At 42.4% G+C, this 21,294-nt stretch overlaps 1 protein-coding gene across 2 annotated transcripts in view; it reads right to left on the reverse strand.

Moving 5' to 3' along the window:
• epb41l5 (erythrocyte membrane protein band 4.1 like 5) overlaps positions 1 to 21,294 on the reverse strand; it is a 164,549-nt gene that overhangs the window by 68,421 nt on the left and 74,834 nt on the right. For both annotated transcript variants that reach the window (XM_043694224.1, XM_043694226.1), the window contains exons 6-11: positions 16,942 to 16,994; positions 15,425 to 15,545; positions 15,144 to 15,231; positions 13,946 to 14,034; positions 12,092 to 12,161; positions 2,864 to 3,033 (exon numbers count right to left, since the gene is read on the reverse strand). In XM_043694224.1, coding sequence (XP_043550159.1) covers positions 2,864 to 3,033; positions 12,092 to 12,161; positions 13,946 to 14,034; positions 15,144 to 15,231; positions 15,425 to 15,545; positions 16,942 to 16,994 — 591 coding nt within the window. The remainder of the gene's footprint in view (positions 1 to 2,863; positions 3,034 to 12,091; positions 12,162 to 13,945; positions 14,035 to 15,143; positions 15,232 to 15,424; positions 15,546 to 16,941; positions 16,995 to 21,294) is intronic.

Genomic DNA, 21,294 nt, shown 5'->3' on the forward strand with positions numbered 1-21,294 from the left:
GTTTCGGGCATAAGCCCTTCTTCAGGAATGAGGCAAGTGTGTCCAGCAGGCTAAGATAAAAGGTATCTTAGCTGCAGGACACACTTTCCTCATTCCTGAAGAAGGGCGTATGCCCAAAACGTCGATTCTCCTGTTCCTTGGATGCTGCCTGACCTGCTGCGCTTTTCCAGCAACACATTTTCAGCTCTGATCTCCAGCATCTGCAGCCCTCACTTTCTCCTCCCTGGTGCTGTGAGGCAACAGTGCTAACTGCTGGGCCACTGTGTCACCCCATATCTACTTTTATCAAACATTGCTTTCTTTAAGACCTTTACTAAGACATGACACAAATTAACTCTTTTCCAAATGATAAAATCCAGCTTGTTCAATCCTTCCTGAAAATCATCACCCTAATAACCTCAGCATTAGACCAACGGTCCATTGATGTTTATGGTCTCATTAGAGAATTCAGAAAATAAAAAGCTACCACCTTCTCCGCCTTATACAACCCCATTTAGATTCTTGTTCCACATGTGACTTATTAACGTGCCAGGCGAATGAAGGGGACACAATACAAAATGGCGAAGAAGTGGGGATGCAACAGGATTGCCTCACACATCAATAATATGAAAAAAAGTGCTTCATCCAGACACAATAGTCACAGTCTAAACCATACCTACAGATGTTCGACCAAAACTTCTACATTTAGGTTCAACCTACTCAAAAAGGTTCTAAATATTCTAATCAGCAATGTTTGAGGATTGCAGTATCAATAAAGGCAATCAAGCAGAACTTGCTCATTTATTGCTCTCAGAATGAACAACTGCTCATCATGGATAGCATAATTAACAGCTTCCATAAAAGGCCCTCCCACTAACTAAGAGGGTGTAACAGTGACTGAGGAAGGATTTACACAGAGTCAACATGGATAGACAGGACAAAGTTCAACAATCAGGACTAAAACAGGCCCTCATATGAGCTGTCCATTATCTCGCTAGTGCCATAAACTTCCAAAGACAAATATGGGGAGGGTCAGCTACTTAAGGCTTGAAGTCCAGTCTGTGCAAAACCTAATGCCACATTCACCAGGAATCCCAACTTCAGGACATGTGTAGTCATTCACTGTAACACAGAGAATGAACCTGTACCTACTAACCAGGTACATTTGTTGGTGACATCTAGCAATTAACATATTAACTTCAATTTGCAAAGTAGACTCACAACGAGGATACCAGAAGTGTGAAATTATAACCAGTGCTAAAGACTGAAGAGGTCCAATCAAGACTCAGTGATCTGACAGGGAGTATTGAGGAGTCTGGACATATCTGATAGGGAAAGAAAAACTCTCCCTGCTCTTCTAAGGATTGATAATGAGAGGGACACAGATTTAAAGATTGATATATGAAACAAAAGCAATATAAGAAAGTATCTTTTCGACAGAGCCAGTGATTAAGGTCTGGAATGCACTGTTTGAGATAGTGTGATTCAAATGAAACTTTCAAAAGAAGAGGAGACTGTTACTTGAAAAGGAACAATGTGCAGGGTATGCAGCTATGTCAGGAGAATGGGAATAAGTCAAATACATATGCAGAGAAGAGGTACAGATAAGATGGACTGAATAGCCTCCCACTGCACTGTAACCATTCTGTGAAGTCTTCAAAATCACGACAGGGGTATAATAGATTGGATGCAGAGAAGCTGTTTTCACTTGTGGGAGAGTCTGAAGCAGGGGGTCACAAACAAATTTATTTTGTCAACTGAACAAAATTTTTTTTTACCTGGACAGTTGAACTTGCCATCGAGTGGCTCAGGTTAACAGCACGGTTGCATTTAAGGGGAAGCTAAATAAGTACCTGAGGGAGACAGGAAGGACAAGTTCTATTTACAGGGCAAGCTAAGGCAAGTTGTGAGGAGGTTTATGTAAACTGTAAACAGGCACAGACCAGAAGGTCTTTGTGTTGTAAATGTATATAATACCCACAACGTGAGCTGAATTTGTATTATCCTTCTGGAAATCCCAATTGATAACATGGATTTAAAGGTATACAGGAGAAAGTGAGGACTGCAGATACTGGAGAGTCAGAGTCGAAAAATGTGACGTTGGAAAAGCACAGCAGGTCAGGCAGCATCCGAGCAGCAGCAGAGTCAATGTTTCGGGCATAAACCCTCTATCAGGAGAGTGTGTGTGTGTGTGTGTGTGTGTGTGTGTGAGAGTGTGTGTGTGTGTGTGTGAGAGAGATGGTTGGGAGATAAATGGGGGTGGGGTGGGGCCTGGGGCAGGGAATGTGGCATGATGATAGATGAAGGCAGGGGAGTGTGGTAACTGTGATAGGTTGGTGGGGATAGGTGGGAAGGAAGATGTCCCCTCCATCCCCCACCTCCAACTCTCCCATTCGGCAACACCTCTTGAGCTGTTCCATCTGTCCATCTTCCTTCCCACCTATCTGCTCCACCCTCCGCTCTGACTTAACAGGCTCACACTCCACCTCATCCACCTAACACTCTCCCACCTACCTGTCCCCTGGCCTCACCCCACCCTCCCTTTTTATTTCTAAGCCCCCTTCCCCTCCCTCTACATTCCTGATGAATGGTTTATGCCCAAAACATCGACTCTCTTTCTCCTCAGATGGTGCAAGACCTGCTGCGCTATTTCCGGCACCACACTTTTCAAATTTAAAGGTATACACTCTGTTAAACCAACAGTCACATCATTTTATTATTCGAAGATCAGACCCCTATCTACAAGTGCTTTCTCGACATTAATGCGTTTTCAATGAGTTTCCATTTTTACTTCATCTGCTAATCACCTTCATAGACTCTTCCACCCTCCTGCAAACATGCTGTCGGGTAATTTAACAGATCCCTCAGTCTCTGACCACCTTACCTGTATCTGAACCTGGAGCCCATCCGCACAAAGGCTATCTGGTTCGACTTCTTCTGGACAGGTCCCCGCAGTCGGAAAAACGCATGGTGTTCCACAGCACATTTCCAGAGGTGTTTACAAGCCTTTGGGTGATCCAGTCGGAATACAAAGGTGTGTTCTTGTTCTTTCCCCTGGTGGGGGGGGGAAATAATTATGTTCAAGTCATTCACTTGCTGGTCTCACTGGGTTTTGTGCTGTTCTTTATCGTAATGGATGCCACATGCGACTTCTTAGCACACAAGGCAGCACAGCATTCCGAAATGTTTTTTTTTTGTTTTACCATGGTTACCATTCCCTCACTGTCCCAATGGAAAATAAAAATGCATTGCTCTGCACAATGCAGTTCCAGGAAGTCCCAGGTTTTCCTCCCACCCATTCGGGACTTTTACTGAATTCAAATTCCACCATCTGCCATGGCAGGATTCAAACTCAGACTCCTCAGGCCATTATCTGGGTCTCTGGATTAACAATATAACAACAATGCCACTCAACCATTGCCTCCCTATTCTAGACCTTCCCATGAAGGATGATAATTTGCAGCAGATCATGCCAAGTGACCAGAGACTACAGGGTGGATTTTATGCTCACCTGACCTTAAGGTAAAGTGAGGGCTCATATCCTGTGACCTGCCCACTGCTTATCCTGATCTGGGAGCTACTGAATGAGTAGGTCGCCACTCGCCCTTAGGTTATCTGAGGCCCTTGAGTTGCTAATTAATTGCCTCACCCCAGCCCCGGCCAGTGGCCACTATTTTGCCTGTGGGTGGAGACAGGCTGTTGTAGGAAAACTACATACTACTTGGAGAATGATTGGTGTAACGGTGGCTCAAAGTGCCATCTACAACCTCGATCAGAGAGCACCCCACCCCACCCCCTCACAAACATCCTAAGCATTATCAAATCCTCTAGCATCTTTGCCCCCTATTCTCCCCAGCCCTTCTGATCCCTACCCACCAACCTTCCAAATCCAGTCTTCACCATTTCTCCCACTCCACCGACCATGGCTCCACCTCTCCAACAATCTGGGCTTGGCCCCAGAAATACCCTGGATTTCCCCAGGTCCAGGTGCCCTTTTTGTTATGACTGCCTGCAGTACCAGCTATGGACTCTATTCTAGCCTGCTGCTGATGCCATGAATACAGATGATTGGCCAATAGTTCTTAGAGGGAGGACAACTCACTCTAAAGCAATGGTGAAATATTGCAGAGGGGATCTCCTCACTATGGTGGGTGGACTTGTCACCAATGTTTCTGCCAAGAGATGGAGACCCCCAAAAAATCCAGGTCTTAGAGAATCTACCAATAGGTCAATTTCACAGACAGATTACAAACCTGGCCTCATGAGATTTAAAAGCATCTGATAGCAATTTAAATTAATATCCTATTCACGCAAACTGGAAAAAGCAATGTTAGGAAGAGAATAGAATTTTTTTGTTAAACAGAGTATATTACCATCAAAGAAATAGTAAATTCCAGTTTTAAAAAATATTCCCTTTAATATCTCCCTTCAATAGTGTCTTTTTTCTATCAGAAATTATTTTGGCCACTGCAAATTAAAGAGAATTCCCACAAAGGCAAAAACTGCTACCTCAAGAACAAGGCAATTGGAATTTAGAGCAAGGCCCCAGCCTTTGTGCAGTTAAAGGGAAAATGTTGAGAAGGAGAGGTAAAACCAGAGATGAAGAGTAAAGAAAGGAAAAATTGGCATTTATAGAACCTCATTTCACTATCTCAGGGCCAGCCAACATGCGTTAAAGCCAATTTAAAACAAAGCAACAAGGGAAGCAAAAACTGTCAATTTACACACAGCAAGCTTCCACAGGCAGCAATGAGGTAAACAAATGGATAATCTACTTTAATTGCAATGGTTAGGAATAACATTCACCAAAACTCTTGACAATCCACTTATGTTTTGAAAAATGTTGTGGGATCTTTCACAGGATCTGGATTTAAAGTGTAATTTGAAAAGGAGGCATCTCTGACAGTGCAGCACTTCCTTAGCATTTCATTGAACTGACAACCTAACTTATGTGTTCAACTCTCTGGAGTTGGACTTGGGATCCAAAACCACTGAACGTGGAAAACAGTGATGAGCCAAGACTGTCACAATTAAATATGAGGCAGAATGAAGAGAAGAATAAACACAAGGAAACTGGGTCCTGACAAAACCTACACCCCAAAATGTCACTCTCTCCCCTAATTTGAAGTTGATTTACAGAATTATGAAAGCTTCTGTTTGGAAAATAAGTAAAAAGGGTTGGGAGATGGACACGTAGTTATCAGCCAGTTAGCTGAATATTTGCTATCACAAAAATTTTAAAGAGTTTATAAACATTTTAAGAGTAAAGCATTGAGAAACGTAATATAATCAGAGTGCATTTGGCTTCATAAAGGGGAGCTCAGGCATGAGGAATGTATTGTGATTCATTGAAAACATAACAAGCAATATATAGAAAAAGGAAACCAGCAGTTCTACTATATTTGTAATTACAAAAGTTGCTTGTTAATGTTCTGCTCACAAGGCAATTTAATAAGAGCCCATGGTGTTGGGGTCAGTATGAGCATAAATAGAGGACTGGCTAATTAATAGAAGATAGAGTTAGGATAAAGGGGCATTTTCAGGAATTGCAGCCTGTAACTGGTGAAATGTCAGAGGGATCAGTGCTGGATCCGCAATTATTTACAATATATATTAATGATTTGGATGAGGGAAGGAAATGTAATGTCGCCAAACGTTGGCAATGACACGAAAATAAGTAGGGGGGAATGTGATATAAGGTAATTGACCAAAACCTGAAATATTATGCAGGAAAATATGAAATTACGTAATGAAGCAGCAACAGTTTACAGCTGTAAATAATGTAAATGGGGGAAGTCAGCAAAAGGCTGCAGCATAAAGGGATTTGGTATTCTCATGCTTGAATCATAAAAAAAAACTAGCCTTCAAGTTCAGCAGGCAATGGGGAAAGTGAAGTGACTGTAGGGAGTAAAGTAAAAGTAGGGAGGTCCTGTTAAAAATAAACAAGGCAATACTTATATCGCACCTGGAATACTGTGAGCAGTTTTGATCTCATTATCTAAGATATTAGATGCAGTCCAGAAGTGGCTCATTAGCTGGAAGACATGGAGGAAATATCCTTATGAGAAGATGATGTGGAGGTGCCGGTGTTGGACTGGGGCAGACAAAGTTAAAAATCACACAAGACCAAGTTATTTGGAAGCACTAGCTTTTTGAGCACTGCTCCTTCATCAGGTAGCTGTGGAGCAGGATCATAAGAGACAGAATTTATAGCAAAAGATTACAATGTCATGTAGCTGAAATGATATATTAAACGAACCTAGATCGCTGTTAAGTCTTCCATCTTTTAGAATGGCTTGCAGGTTTTGGTTCATTATCATGTAAATTCCAGAACTTCTTTTAAGTCACATTCTCGAGATAACTTAAGGTTTTATGAAAAAAGGTGACATCTCAGCTCAGACAATGCATTAAAAGTGTGAGGTTAGAATTTATCTGTATCCCAATCTTGAGCCAGATTTGAGCCACAGTTGAATGGGGTGAAGGTGGAGTGCTCCGAAAGCCAGTGCTTCCAAATAAACTTGTTGGACTATAACTTGGTGTTGTGTGGTTTTTAACCTTATGAGGAGAGGTGGAGCAGGTTCAGCTTGTATTCTTTGGAGTTTAGAAGAATGAATGCAAAGAGACATCATTGAAATTCTTCGGGTCTTGATAAGATGGATGAGGACTGATTGCTCACCTGTGAAAGAATCTAGGACCAGATGGTAGAATCTCAGACTAAAGGGACACTCATTTAAGACACAGATGAAGAGGAATTCTTCTCTTCCAGGATAGTCAAATCTGTGGAATCCTTTACTGCAGAGCATTATTGAGGTTATGCCGTTACATATATTCAAGGCTGGGATATAGACTTGTAGTCAATAAGAGGAGCAAGGTTTATAGGGAAAAGGCAGGAAAAGTCGAGTTGAGGATTATCAGATCAGCCATGATCTCACTGAATGGCAGAATAGACTTGAAGAGCCAAATGACCTATTTCTGCCTTGATGTTTTATTAGTCATTCCACTTTAAGCCAATATTTAACACAATTATCAATGTCATTCACTATCCTCAGCCCCTTCAGCCATCAGTCCTATGAAAAGCCTCATGTAATTTATCTTTCATAATTCATAGAAAGGTATAACCTGGCTTTTCCCCTTCACTGTGTAGTTCCATAATTTTCAGCTTCTCTTTCTGACTTCCAGCATTTACAGTATTTATTTTCCTTAGGGGTTTGAAATATTTAGGCACTGGCATATTCAAATATGTAGTGGTATTGTGATGATGTTGCCCCTTTAACAAGGTTATGATGTCCTTGGTTTTTTTCAAGAGGGGTTGTAAAGTCAGTGGTGCCAAAATGGCTAACTGACACTGCTTAAGTCAACAATCAGAGGAGACTTTTAGGGTTTTTAAAAAACAATTGTACAATGAAAGGGGAGTGGCCACTTTTCCCAGTTCAGGTTTCTTCTAGCTTGGTTTAGTTTTAGCAAACAGTTAAAAACTACTGGGAAGCTTGAGAAGCAGCTACAGTGAAAAGAGGTTCCATGCTTCTACAGAAGTCTTGCCTGCCTGTAAGAAGCTGTGTATGAATTTACTTTTTGCCAAGGACTATGTTGATAGGATTTTGCTGGAATTGGAACAGCATCATTACGCTGCAATCGAGTTGGCTAGGTTTCAAATAAGTAAAGTTATTCTAAATTCTGTTTTTTGTTTCTGTTTCATCTGTCGTGTGTAAATACATTTTGTTTTGTTTAAAGCCAAGTGATTTGACCAGCTGCATCACTTCTGGAATATCTATCTCACATCTGACTAAAAACAATAAAATTTGAGGGTCTGGGCTACCTTCTTAAAACATTTTGAGGAGGTCTGACCTGGTCCATAACAGTGTCAATTCAGTGGTGAAAGGTAATCACTTACCAATTGAATTCTACAACATCTGTAACTTGGGAAGATGAGGTTTCAATAGGAAGTGCTTAATAACCTTAGCGTTCGATAGCTCATGGCATAACAGGGCCATTTGGAGTCATACAGATAAAGGAAGTTTCAGATCAAGGATTTAGTGCGTGCGTGTGCGTGTGCACGCGTGTGTGCTGCAATTAATCTCAGATTTTTTTTGTGCCATGAAGAGGAGGAGGAGGAGAAGGAGAAACACTTATGACTGTTGTTAGGGCGTCCCGACACTTATCGATCAAGGAAAAACTCAGCAATTCCTTGTGATGAAATTTCCTGCTAACTTACACTGCAGGCTTGATTAGTCTCAAGAGTGAGGCATTGGAATAATGGCAGCAACTGTTGAGCTAAAACTTCAGTGCAAGCTCTGACTTTTAGGAATGGGTGAGGATATAAAAGTAATGATGTCATTATTACTTTGGCCCCAAACCCAAAAATACACCTGATACACTGAGAAACACAATATTGTTCCTATCTTCATTTGTAAAAAGAAACTGTCTCGCATAAAACTACTCCAATCTTGTTCAGCACTGCTACCTTATCCTTTTCTGGCAATGCAATGGAAAGTCACCACAGCACTGCTATAGGTAGCTTTTAAGAACTCCGTAAGTTCTTAAAAGCATCTGAATCTCTAAATTTGTGAGGCATAATGTGTGTCTAAACTGTGCCATCATGGAAAACCCTCAAACCCTTGTGGAATCTTTCCAATCCAGCTTGGGTAGCTGCCCAGATAGAAAGACAGCCCACCATTTGGATACAAGACTGCAATAAACACTATCAGTGGAATTGGGCTCTCTGACAACACTGGATGAAAATATACTTAATCAATCACACAAACCTTCATATTTCAGCAGAATTTGGATACTGTTGTATAAGTTACTTCAGACGTGACCTTCAGGAGAAGGTCCAATTTGCTTATGTCACAGAGAATTACCTGCACATCAAAAAATAAATTTGCAGCATCTTTTGGAAAAAAACCCAGCTAATTCGGTCAACCGACCGGTTGATCTTCCCTAATTTTCAGATGCTGCTCACATACAGCATATCAATCATATTCAACCAGCTTAGTTAGTTTTTGGTCTACCACATCCTTGGGACAGAAGCCTCATCTAGCAACAAGCCTGCGAGTTGCAACTTCTGCAGGTCTCTCTCATGTGGGTTGGAAAAAAAAGGTCTTCCTCACAATTAAAAAAAGGATTCTCCATACCTTAGATAGGGGTTTACCTCAAGCAACCAGTTTTAGTTGTTGTGGTTCTGTTCGCCGAGCTGGGAATTTGTGTTGCAGACATTTCGTCCCCTGTCTAGTTTTAGTTTTAGTTGTGTAGTTCGTGTTGTGGGGTAAAATATCCTAAGCTGGAAATGTGTTGCTGGAAAAGCGCAGCAGGTCAGGCAGCATCCAGGGAACAGGAGAATCGACGTTTCGGGCATAAGCCCTTCTTCAGGAAGGGCTTATGCCCGAAACGTCGATTCTCCTGTTCCCTGGATGCTGCCTGACCTGCTGCGCTTTTCCAGCAACACATTTCCAGCTCTGATCTCCAGCATCTGCAGACCTCACTTTCTCCTAAAATATCCTAAGGCCAACCATGGGCGTGTAATCAAACAAGTCACTCACACCTAGTCTTCTAAGGATATATCAAAACAGCTGACCAAACTATTTGGTTTTAAGGACTGCCTTAAGAGAGAAATATACAGACGTGTAGTTTTAGGGAAGGAATTACAGAATTTAAGGCCTGGACAGCTGAAGGCATGATCAACAGTAACATTGCAATATTTAAACTGGGTATGGAGAATTGCTGAGATCTAGAGAATGTTGTAGGTGGCTCCAGAGATAGGCAGGAATGATGCCAGGGGGCAATTGTAAAACAAATGGTAAGAATTTAATACAAAAATGTAATTGATGAAGGTGAACCTAACTTGATGCGAAGAATGGCAAAGGGAGCAGAGACTTGGATGAGCTCAAAGCCAAAAGCCACAGTTGGAATTGCTGAGGCTCGAGGCGACAAAGGAGCAAAGATGTTCTAAACATATGCTTGCTTTTTCTAACAATTTACTTTTCTTTCTTGGCAGATTTTCTGCCCTTCTCTCAGAGTCTGTAGTTGGGCTGCAATTACGTGTGTTAATGCTGCAAGTGCTTAATGACTGTTAAGATGGAAGCCTCCCTTAGTTGCCTAATTACAGTAATCAGATTCTAAATGATCACACATTTCATGCTCATGTCTTCACCTGAAGGCACCAGTCTGGGCAATTGCTACCTTGCAATAGCTCACCCAAGTGGCCACCTTTCTTGTATGAATCGAGGAAATGAATATTCACCAGTAAGTCAGCCACAGGCAAGCACCACCTAGCCATTACTGAGATGCCAAGTCATGTGCTCACTTGGAATAATTCCACATGTTCACTTAAAGCAGACAACACATTTCATTAAAATCTGGAGCACACATATAATTTTGAACTTCCACAGCCTTGGAGTAGTAACCGGGTGGAGTGCCCGTCAGAGTGTGCGAGCAAGAGCAAGGGAGTGAGCTCGGGAAAGAGAGAGTGCGAGCAAGAGTGAGGAGGGCAAGAGCACGAGCGTGAAAGAAAGAACGAACAGAAGGAAACGAAGAGGAGAGAATGAAAGAGAGCGAACTAAACTATTCTGTCAAAGGATGCAAGAGAATGTAGATTTTCCATGATGGCACAGTTTAGACACACCTTATGCCTCACAAATTTAGAGATTCAAATGCAGGTGAGTTGACTGCATTCAGGTGTACAATGGTATGGACTTGAGGCACAGCAACAATGAGAATGCAAGTGAAAGTTGAAGAGCAAAAACAATGAAAGGGCTGCATTAGAATATAGTAGTCATGATTTGGAGTTGGACTGGGGTGTACAAAATTAAAAATCACACAACTCCAGGTTATAATCCAACAGGTTTAATTGGAAGCACTGGCTTTTGGAGCGCCACTCCTTCTACACACAACCACCTGATGAAGGAGTGGCACTCTTAAAGCTCGTGCTTCCAATTAAACCTGTTGGATTATAACCTGGAGTTGTGAGATTTTTTTTAACTTTGCATTAGAATAGAGGAACAAAAATACTTCAGGCTTTGGTAGAGCTTAAAAATGTTTCCGAGCCCAGCAGCAGCCTTTGCCATAGTTGAAGAATCAAGCTGTTGTGGATATTCCTAAACAATCTGTTATTCTGTTGCAGCACAGTAGCAATGTCCCTGCCTCTGAACCTCAAGATCTGAGTTCAAGGCCCACTTGTTCAGGTGTGAGCCACAGTTACAATAATCTTGGTATTGCTTATTCAAACAACTCTTTTACTTAGATTGGAGAAGGTGGATATCCCAATTCACACTGGAGCACTTCAGGTTTAAAGGAAACCCCAACACACAATGGGTGTGTCGCACGGTGGCTCAGTGGTTAGTACTGCTACCTCACAGCCCCAGGGATTTGGGTTTGATTCCTGCCTCGGGCGACCATCTGTGTGGAGTTTGCACATTCTGTGTCTGCATGGGTTTCCTGCAGGTGGTCCGGTTTCCTCCCACTATCCAAAGATGTGCTGGTCAGGTGAATCATGCCAAATTGTCCATAGCGTTAGGTGTACTTGTCAGGCGTAAATATAAGATAGGGGAATGGGTCTGGATGGGTTACTCTTCGTAGGGTTGGTTTGGACTCATTGGGCTGAAGGGCCTGTTTCCAAACTGTAGAGAATCTAATCTAATCTAACAACACATGCAAAGTGAAGCTAACAATAAGGAACATGTATGAACATGAATAAATAAATCATGATCTGCTACTGTGCGATGGGTCTTGAAAAGATGTTATGGACTAAGGTGTTCAACAGGAGAGGTGGTTGACAACAGGCTTGTCCTCCAATCCACACCATGACATCCCTGCAGTGGATCAGCTGTAGTCTCAATGAAACAGTGGAACAGACTTGATGGACTTAATGTCTCATGGTCTACTGCAATGCCCGAGAACCCATTTGCCATCCTTCATTGGATTGGCCAATTGGGTAAACCAGGGTGGACAATATAAATCACAGCCAAGTAGCTGTTGTCACAGGTTCTGATCCCATTTGAATCTGACATCCTGAATCCTGCAGCAAAATCCTGCCTACACCACAATTCCCAACATGCCTGGTGTGATGCAAGCTAGTCCTGACCAGATTGAGACAGTCACTGCTAAAACTCTGCCTTACCTGTTCATCGTCTTCCACTACCACAAGAGTTAGCTTGCTTTTCTTGAATTCCAGTTTGATGATCTTAGGCCTGAAAGTAAGGAGAATGAAACATGAGCCACATACAACGCCAAAATAACTGAAGCAGCAGGATGTCTCCCTCTCCAGATTGAAGCACAACTTTTCTAACACTTACTTATTGCTACTATAGCAATGGGACAGTGATCATTCTCAAATATAACACAGATGAAGCCACTATACGCCACACACAATTGACATATGCATTTAAAACATCAGCCCAAACATTTCAGCATATGTAACAGAACACCTCAACTGCATTGCAACACTCCAATCAAATAGCTGCTTTATTGGAACGTGGTTAGCTCTGATGGTTAGAGCGTGGTGTTAATAATACCAAAGTCATAGGTTCAATCTCAAGCTGCCCAATGTTGCTGGCTTCAACTCCAGACTTTATTTCTGGCAATGGCCTACTGTTATTTTCACTAGACTATCAATCAAGAGACCAGGTAATGATTGGGGTACCTGGGTTTGAATCTTGCCACAGTGGAATTTGAATTCAATAAAAATCTGGAATTAAGAGTCTAACAATGACAATTAAACCATTGTCATTTGCTGAAAAAAAAAACCCCGTCTGATAACCTTCAGGGAAAGAAATTGCTGCCCTTTATCTGGTCATACAAGTGACTCTATACTCATAGCAACATGGTTAACCCTTAACACCCCAACCCTAACCTGCTGAGTAATTAGGGGTGGGTAATAAATGTCCACAAGCTGTGAATACATTTAAACAATTAAATACTGACAGATAACCTTCAAAGCAATAGTATTCCTTGACCTGCCAAGTGCCTTCTTAAAAAGGTAGGCCCGTATCTTAGAAAATAGGAGAAAGGATAAGCCATAAGGCCCTTTGAGCCTGCTCTGCTATATAATATCATCATGACTGATCATCCAACTCTGCACCCTGTTTTCACTTAAGCTCCTTTGATTCCTTTAGTTGTAAGACACACATATTTCCTCCTTAATGGAAATATACAATATTTTGACATTGACTGCTTTCCAAGACAAAGAATTCCACAGGTTCACTCTCTGGCTGAAGAAATTTCACCTGATCTCACTGCTAAATGGCCGAACCCATTTCCTCAACTGTATTCCCCAATCCTGGTGAAATCTTTAACTTAGGTGCATTACGAAAGGACCATAAGACCATAAGACATAGGAGTGGAAGTAAGGCCATTCGGCCCATCGAGTCCACTCCGCCATTCAATCATGGCTGATGCGCATTTCAGCTCCACTTACCAGCGTTCTCCTCGTAGCCTTTAATTCCTCGAGACAACAAGAATCTATCAATCTCGGCCTTGAAGACATTTAGCGTCCCGGCTTCCACTGCACTCCGTGGCAATGAATTCCACAGGCCCACCACTCTCTGGCTGAAGAAATGTCTCCGCATTTCTGTTCTGAAATGACCCCCTCTAATTCTAAGGCTGTGTCCACGGGTCCTAGTCTCCTCGTTTAACTGAAACAATTTCCTAGCATCCACCTTTTCCAAGCCATGTATTATTTTGTACGTCTCTATTAAGTCTCCCCTTAATCTTCTAAACTCCAACGAATACAATCCAGTATCCTCAGCCATTCCTCATATGTTAGACCTGTCATTCCAGGGATCATCCGTGTGAATTTCCGCTGGACACGTTCCAGTGCCAGTATGTCCTTCCTGAGGTGTGGGGACCAAAACTGGACACAGTACTCCAAATGGGGCCTAACCAGAGCTTTATAAAGTCTTAGTAGTATATCTCTGCTTTTATATTCCAACCCTCTTGAGATAAGAGACTCTTGAGAAAGGAAGACTGAACTCACCAGAAAAAGAGTCCAATCTTTGTTTCACCTTCAAATACCAACACCCCTGTTGGGGTCAGGCCCAGGCTGTACTCATTTTCATCTCTTCCCTAATTATGAAAACAGGATTAAAAATTACAAAGAAGAAAAGGCAAGTCTGTATCTGTGATGGAAAAGAGTTATCAAAAATGGAATAACATCCCTGAAAAGGTTGATTAGAACACATCCTAACTCCACCCAAAATTAAACTCAGCTTAAACTTGAGGAATGTGGAAACTGAATCTTGATTAACAATAAAAGCAGAAAATGCTGGAGAAACACAGCATCTCTGAAGAGAAACAAAGTAAACACTTCTGAAGAGTCATATGGCACTCTAATGTTACTCTCTCCCCACAGGCTGGCTTAACTTCTCCAGCATTTTCAGCTTTTTATTTCACATTTCCCGCGTGCGTGGTTTTGTGTGGCCCTTTGTTCGTTCTGCTTGGAATTGCAGCAGAGTGGGGAGACTGGGTCCATTTCCGAACACCATTATGGGACCCTTGCTGCAAAAGCACACATTTGAGAATGAAGGCAGGAACAAGCTCAGCTGTGACATATGCCTGAAAAGGTTGCTGAACTGGAAACTTGGGCTGGATTTTCACCTCGAAGCCAGGACTTGGTGGGGTCAGGCCTGTTCCCCAATATTATGGTCCTGTCTCCTACCTTGCAGGGCCTGTCCTCAGTGTTGGCTGGTTAAGGGAGGGGCTGGATTGTGGGCTACTGTTACTCACAGCAATCCCAAGATGGTAAGGGGGCGTGGCGGGGGGGAGGGGGGGGGGGCAGCAGACAGAAGCTAAAACAAACAGGTTAAAAGGGCACCCCCACCCATTCTGTTCACTGGGACACCCACCCAGTTCTACAGATGACCACTCACACTTCGACCACCTCAGTATAGTAAAACCAGTCCCCCAACTTCATTTCTCTCTTCAAAGACGCTGCCTGAACCCTTTGCATATCTCCAGCACTGTTTGGATCTCATTTACATCCAATTTAGTTTAAATTCTGGAAAACAGTGAATACATCCATGACAGCAGCATTGTTTATCTTTCCAAATTCACACACTCCTTATTTTGATCCAACAAAACCAGAGAAAAACTCAGCAGGTCTGGCAGCATGTGTAGAGAGAAAGCAGAGTTAATATATTTAGATCCAGTGACCCTTTTATTCAGAACTCACTCACTTTGACCTTGTGCATGTCCACTCCGTACATCTCCAGCCATTTAGCTTTATTGAGATAATTTATTTCTGCTTGAGATGGTGACTGACCCCTGCAAAGAGAGAAGATTTCTTGTATAAAATTCCCCTGCTCACCACTATAGCAGGGTGGCTTAAAGCATTCTTTACTTAAAGCAAAGCACAGCACCTGTTTGGAGTTACAACAAACCTCTAACGAGAGAAGAGGCCATTTAACCTAAAAGCCCCACACCCTACATCCCCCAGGAAAAGGAGGCAATATCAGACCTGCATTCTTTCCATTTCTCAAAGATGGCAAGCTCCATTTCTTCGGTCTGATTTGGCACAAATCTGAACTCTGATACAAAGTCTGGGCCATGCTCAGAGAGGTCGCAGTCCCCCACCTCAGCTGTAATCAAACAAACCAGAGGAAAACAAAAATAGATTCAACTAACGAAATGAAGGTTTTGAACTACAGCATACCCCTACCTCAACTATGTACCCCATCAATAAGAAGGACATTTGCTATTTGATCTAAGAACTGACAATAGCACTCCAAAGTCAGATTACTAGGAAGAGCAAAGGTAAAAGCCTAATGAACACGAGTGGACACTGGCAACATCATGTCACTAGCTAGTCCAGTTGCCTTCGCGACACCCAAGTGAACTTAAGAAATAGAGGCCTGTTCTTCAAGCCGATTTAAGCTTCATTGTTGGCAGGTCAAATTTCAACAATTCCATACCTGGCAAAACTGTGAAGCACCTTGACCAGCTGTTCAAGGTAACAATAACTTCCCAAGGACAACTCAGGAGGAACATTAAACATCAGTCTTCAAATAGAAGGTTTTTTTAAAAATTCATTTGTGGGACTTGGGTGTTGCATGCAGGGGCAGCGTTTATTGCCTGTTCCTAGTTGTCGTTGAGAAGGTGGAGGTGAGCTGCCTTCCTGAATCGCTGCAAAACCACCTGCTGTGGGTTGACCCACAGAGCCATTAGGGAGGGAATTCTAGGATTCTGATCCAACAACAGTGAAGGAATGACGATATCTTTCTAAGTCAGGACGGCGAATGGCTTGGAGGGGAACTTGCTGTGTAAGTGTTCTCACGTATCTGCTGTGCTTGTCCTTCTAGATGGAAGTGGTCGTGGGTTTGGAAAGTACTGTCTGAGGATTTTTGTTGACTTTCTACAGGTCTTGACAGTAACATCACAAAACGATTTAGTTTTTTAAAAAAAAACAAGGTATAATGGGTCAGTCCAATCTTTTTCAACAAAATTCACTGTACAGAGAAATTCCAGTCATTTGAAAGTCATCCCAAATAATTCATAGGTACTTCCAGAATAATATATAACTACATTGTTCACTCCACTGTCTCTCAGATCCTCTCACCTTGGTTATAGAGCTTCGGAGGCAAGCCAGCACACATGATCTGGTTCTGCTCCAAAATGACCCACATCTGGAGCAGATGAGTACGCTTGGAAGGTACTGCAAGAAATCTCTCAATCCATACAACACTACAAAATTATAACCACCAGAAGCTCGAGAACATGATACCAGCTTGTTGATCCATCGGTCATAAGATACCATATTCACCATTTCCTGCTTTTGAAGTGAAAGGCAAAACACTCCAGATGTCATACTCATCAAACATCATCCCCAGAGTCTTTCTGAGGATTATCTTACCATTGGGTAACAGCAGGGCAGAAGCAGTAAAATAAGGTTCGACCCAATCTCAGCTTCATTTGAAAAATAAAATACACGTGACTTTTTAACCTTTATGCAAAAGCAAAATAATCAGAATACCTCACCCTGAATGGCGTAGGCTGACAGCTGGACAGATGTGTCAAAAGGGCATTCTAACCTGGATAATTGAAAAAGAAACAGGTTTAGTTTACAATAGTAAATACAAAATTAAGTCCTATCCAAGACACTAAATGGCACAACGCCATAAGGTGATGTGACTTGGTTCTGTGCCCACAATTCACCATCCAAATGCGATTCCAATCATTGTTTGGTTTCAAGACTGCAAGTGAAAAGTTACCCATTTTCCAACCCACAAGGTCAGGTTAACCTGTATAACATACCTTTACTTCTAAGTGAACAGGCTGATGGGATTGACACACAAACATCATAAACTAAAGGTATTGAATCACATTAGTTCAGGTTTTGAAGTATGCATTACTTTGTTTTTGGTAATGTATCATAGTACCAACCCTCAGCATGAATGTCTTAAATGCTGAACCACTTTTCTTTGAAGTACTTAAGCAGTATTTGTAGGAATGAGTGGTACCTGTCTATTTGTCTTATAACAGTAGAGATTCTCAAGCCTGCTCCACCATTCAATAGGACCATGGCTCCACTTTACTGTCTGTTCTCCACAATCCTTAAATCACACCTTTGTCAATCCAATGTATGTCTAACGCAGCCCTGAATATACACATTGATTCATATTCAGTGTTCTCTGTGCAGGCAAATTCCAAAAGCTTACACTATTTGGAGAGAAGAAATTTCTCCTCGCCATCCTAAATTACAATTATTTATTTTTATATCTGCCCTCTAGCTCATGAAACCCCAATGAAGGGAAGCATCCTCTGAGCATCTACCCTGTTAAACTAGCTAAAAGAAAGGTCAATATCCCACATGCCTCCCCATTACTTGCTGCACATACCTACTAAGGTTTTGTGTTTCATGTAACAAGAATATTCATGTTCCATTGTACCACAGCATGCTGCATTCTCTCCCCATGTAAATATATTCCACTTCTCTATTGTTCCTGGATGAGTCACACCTTCCAGAAACTCTCAGGCGAAAGCAGCAGCATCAATATCCTCTCAATTAATACAGCACGGGGTGGCACAGTGGCACATTGGTTAGCACTGCTGCCTCACAGCGCCAGGGACCTGGTTCAATTCCCACCTCGGGCAACTGTCTGTGTGGAGTTTGCACGTTCTCCCAGTGTCTGCGTGGGTTTCCCCCGGGTGCTCCGGTTTCTTCCCACAGTCCAAAAATGTGCAGGATGGGTGAATTGGCCATGCTAAATTTCCTGTAGTGTTAGGTGCATCAGTCAGAGGGGAATGGGTCTGGGTAGGATGCTCTTCGGGACTTGCTGGGCCAAAGGGCCTGTTTCCACACTGTAGGGAATCTAATCTAATCTAATCAAAGCACGCTGGCTTGGGATAAATCTAATCCTTTCTTCTTTCCTGCACTAAAAAATCTCCCAAACCACACCTTAAGAAATGCAATAGTGCAATGTGAAATAGGTTGCTTTGGCAGTAAAACTAAAAAAGGAGAATATTACTTAAATGGAGAATAACTGCAGAATTCCAACGGACAGAGGGAGCCAGGTGTTCTTGTGAAAAAGCCACAGAAGATTTATTGCTTCCTGTACTTGCATATTAAGAGGAATCAGGCTAGGCCCACAACTATTTACAATATATAATTAATGACTTGGATGTGGAAAGTGAAGGTACTTTCTCAAAGTTTGTGGATGACACAAAAACAGGTAGGGTTGCAAATGATGAAGATGACAGAGCCTGCAGTACGACAGACAGATTAAGCGAGCAGGCAAAAATTTAGCAGAGTGAATATAATGTGGGGAAATATAAGATTTGGCAGAAAGAAGAAGAGCTGAATATTATTTAAATTCTGCAGAAAGCTTTGGGATTGAGGGATTTAGAAGTCCTTTTCCATGAATTACAAAATGCTAATATTCCAGCCCAGTTTAGGGAAGACAATTGGATTACCTCAAAAGGGAATGGAGAATAAAAGTAGGAAGGTTGTGCTAAAATTATCCAGGGCACTGGAATACTGTGAACGGCTTTGGGCCCCTTATCCATGGAAAGATATACTGGCATCAGTGGCATCCCAGAGAAGGTTCACTCGGCTGACATGTGGTATAGAGGGACTGTCTTATGAGGAGAGGTTTGAGTAGATTGGGTCTGTACTCGGGATGCAGAAGAAAGAGAGACAACCTGATTGAAATATACAAAATTCTTACGGAACTTGACAGAGCAGATACAGAAAGTTTGTTTCCTCTTGTGGGAGAGTCTAGGACCAGAAGGCATAACCTCAGAATAAGAGGTCCCACATTTAAAACAGAGATGGGAAGGAATTTCTTCTCTCACAAGTAATGAAACTATGGAATTCCTACCATAAAGAACTGTCAAGGATGGGCCATTAAGTATCTTCAAGCCTGATACAGACAAACGTATAATGAGTAAGGGAATTGAGGGTTACAGGGAAAGTGGAGTTGATGGTTATCAGATCAGCCATGATCTCATTGAATGGGAAAGCAGACTTGATGGGCAGAATAGCATGCTTCCAATCCTGTATCTATGTATCAAAGGCAAGCAGAATGTTATCCTGTTTAAGAAAGGAATTCGTCATAAAAGGATGTTTTGCTTCAATAATGCAAGACATTGGCGAGTCTCCATCTCAATTACTGTGTGCAGTTTTAATCTCCTTAATGGGAGAAAATTAATTGCCTTGGAGGCCATTCAGAGAAAAGTTACCAGATTGATACCTAGAATGAGCAGTTTGTCTTCAAAGAACATAGAATATCGAACATTACAGTGCAGTACAGGCTCTTTGGCCCTCAGTGTTGCACTGACTTGTGAAACAAATCTAAAGCCCATCGAACCTACACTATTCCATTCTCGTCCATATGCTTTTCCAATGACCATTTAAATGTCCTTAAAGTTGGCGAATCTACTATTGTTGCAGGCAGGGCATTCCACGCCCCTACTACTCTGAGCAAAGAAACTACCTCTGACATCTGTCCTTTATCCATCACCCCTCAATTTAAAGCTAAGTCCCTCATGCTAGCCATCACCATCTGAAGAAAAAGGCTTTCACTGTCCACCCTATCTAATCCACTGATCATCTTGCTTGCCTCTATTAAGTCACCTCTCAACCTTCTTCTCTAACGAAAACAGCCTAAAGTCCCTCAGCCTTTCCTTATCAGACCTTCCCTCCACATCAGGCAACATCCCGGTAAATCTCCTCTGCACCCTTTCCAATGCTTCCAGATCTTCCTATAACGTGTTTTCAAAGAAAATGTTGGACAGACTGCGTTTTTTTTTGTTGCAGTTCAGAAGACTAGAGGGGGAAGTTTAAAAGATCTTAAGAGATCTTGCCAAAGTGGAGTGGGAAATATCATGTCCAACTGTGGACGAGTCCAGAACTAGGGGGCACAGTTTTGAAATTAGGGACTACCCTTTTACGAGAGGAGAAGATTTCCAAGGGGTGGAACTCCCTGCCTCGGGTGGCGGAGGAGTCATTGAGTATTTTAAGCCGAAATAGGTTCACTCCCCTCAAGTTCCTCGGAGGTCATTCAGGGTGGATGAGAATGTAGAATTTGAAACGAAATCAGATCATCCATGATCTTCATCAATGGCAGCGCAGGTTGAAAGGATGGCCTTTTCCTTTAAATTTGCATGTTCATATTTTACAGGCATCTAGCATAAGGACAGCAAAAGAAATTTACAACACGTTAAGAGCACATTACACTATTGATCATCAGTCTGGAGAACACCAATGTCACAGAATCTCATAACACAACATTGACAGATGGGGGTTGGGGCTTTCGGGGCAGACGGTGTAAGAAGGATTAAGGATTATACATCTTCACCTGAATAGAGGGTAAAGAGCTCACCTTGCACTTCCACAGGAAGAGGAACTGGCCATTCAGCCCCTCCAGCCTGTTCCACCTTTAGGTGAGGGAGAAAATACAATTCACACAACTCAGAAATAAGCCACTAGGTACAAATCCTACCTGAGTTCATCAAATCCACCAGCATATCCATCTATCACTTCCTTGCACCTCTCCAAACCCTGAAATGGATGCATGCTATCTGCCTCAACTATCCAAACAAGCTTCACATTCTAACTAGAGCTGAAAATGTGTTGCTGGAAAAGTGCAGCAGGTCAGGCAGCATCCAAGGAACAGGAGAATCGACGTTTCGGGCATAAGCCCTTCTTCAGGAATGAGGAAAGTGTGCCCAGCAGGCTAAGATAAAAGGTAGGGAGGAGGGACTTGGGGGAGGGGCGTTGGAAATGCGATAGGTGGAAGGAGGTCAAGGTGAGGGTGATAGGCCGGAGTGGGGTGGGGTGGGTCCAGCAGGCCAACACGTGGCCATGAGCTGTGCAGGCGCAGTGTCACG

This window comes from Chiloscyllium plagiosum, chromosome 7 (assembly GCF_004010195.1).
Source record: "Chiloscyllium plagiosum isolate BGI_BamShark_2017 chromosome 7, ASM401019v2, whole genome shotgun sequence".
In the NCBI taxonomy this organism is placed as follows: Eukaryota; Metazoa; Chordata; class Chondrichthyes; order Orectolobiformes; family Hemiscylliidae; genus Chiloscyllium; species Chiloscyllium plagiosum.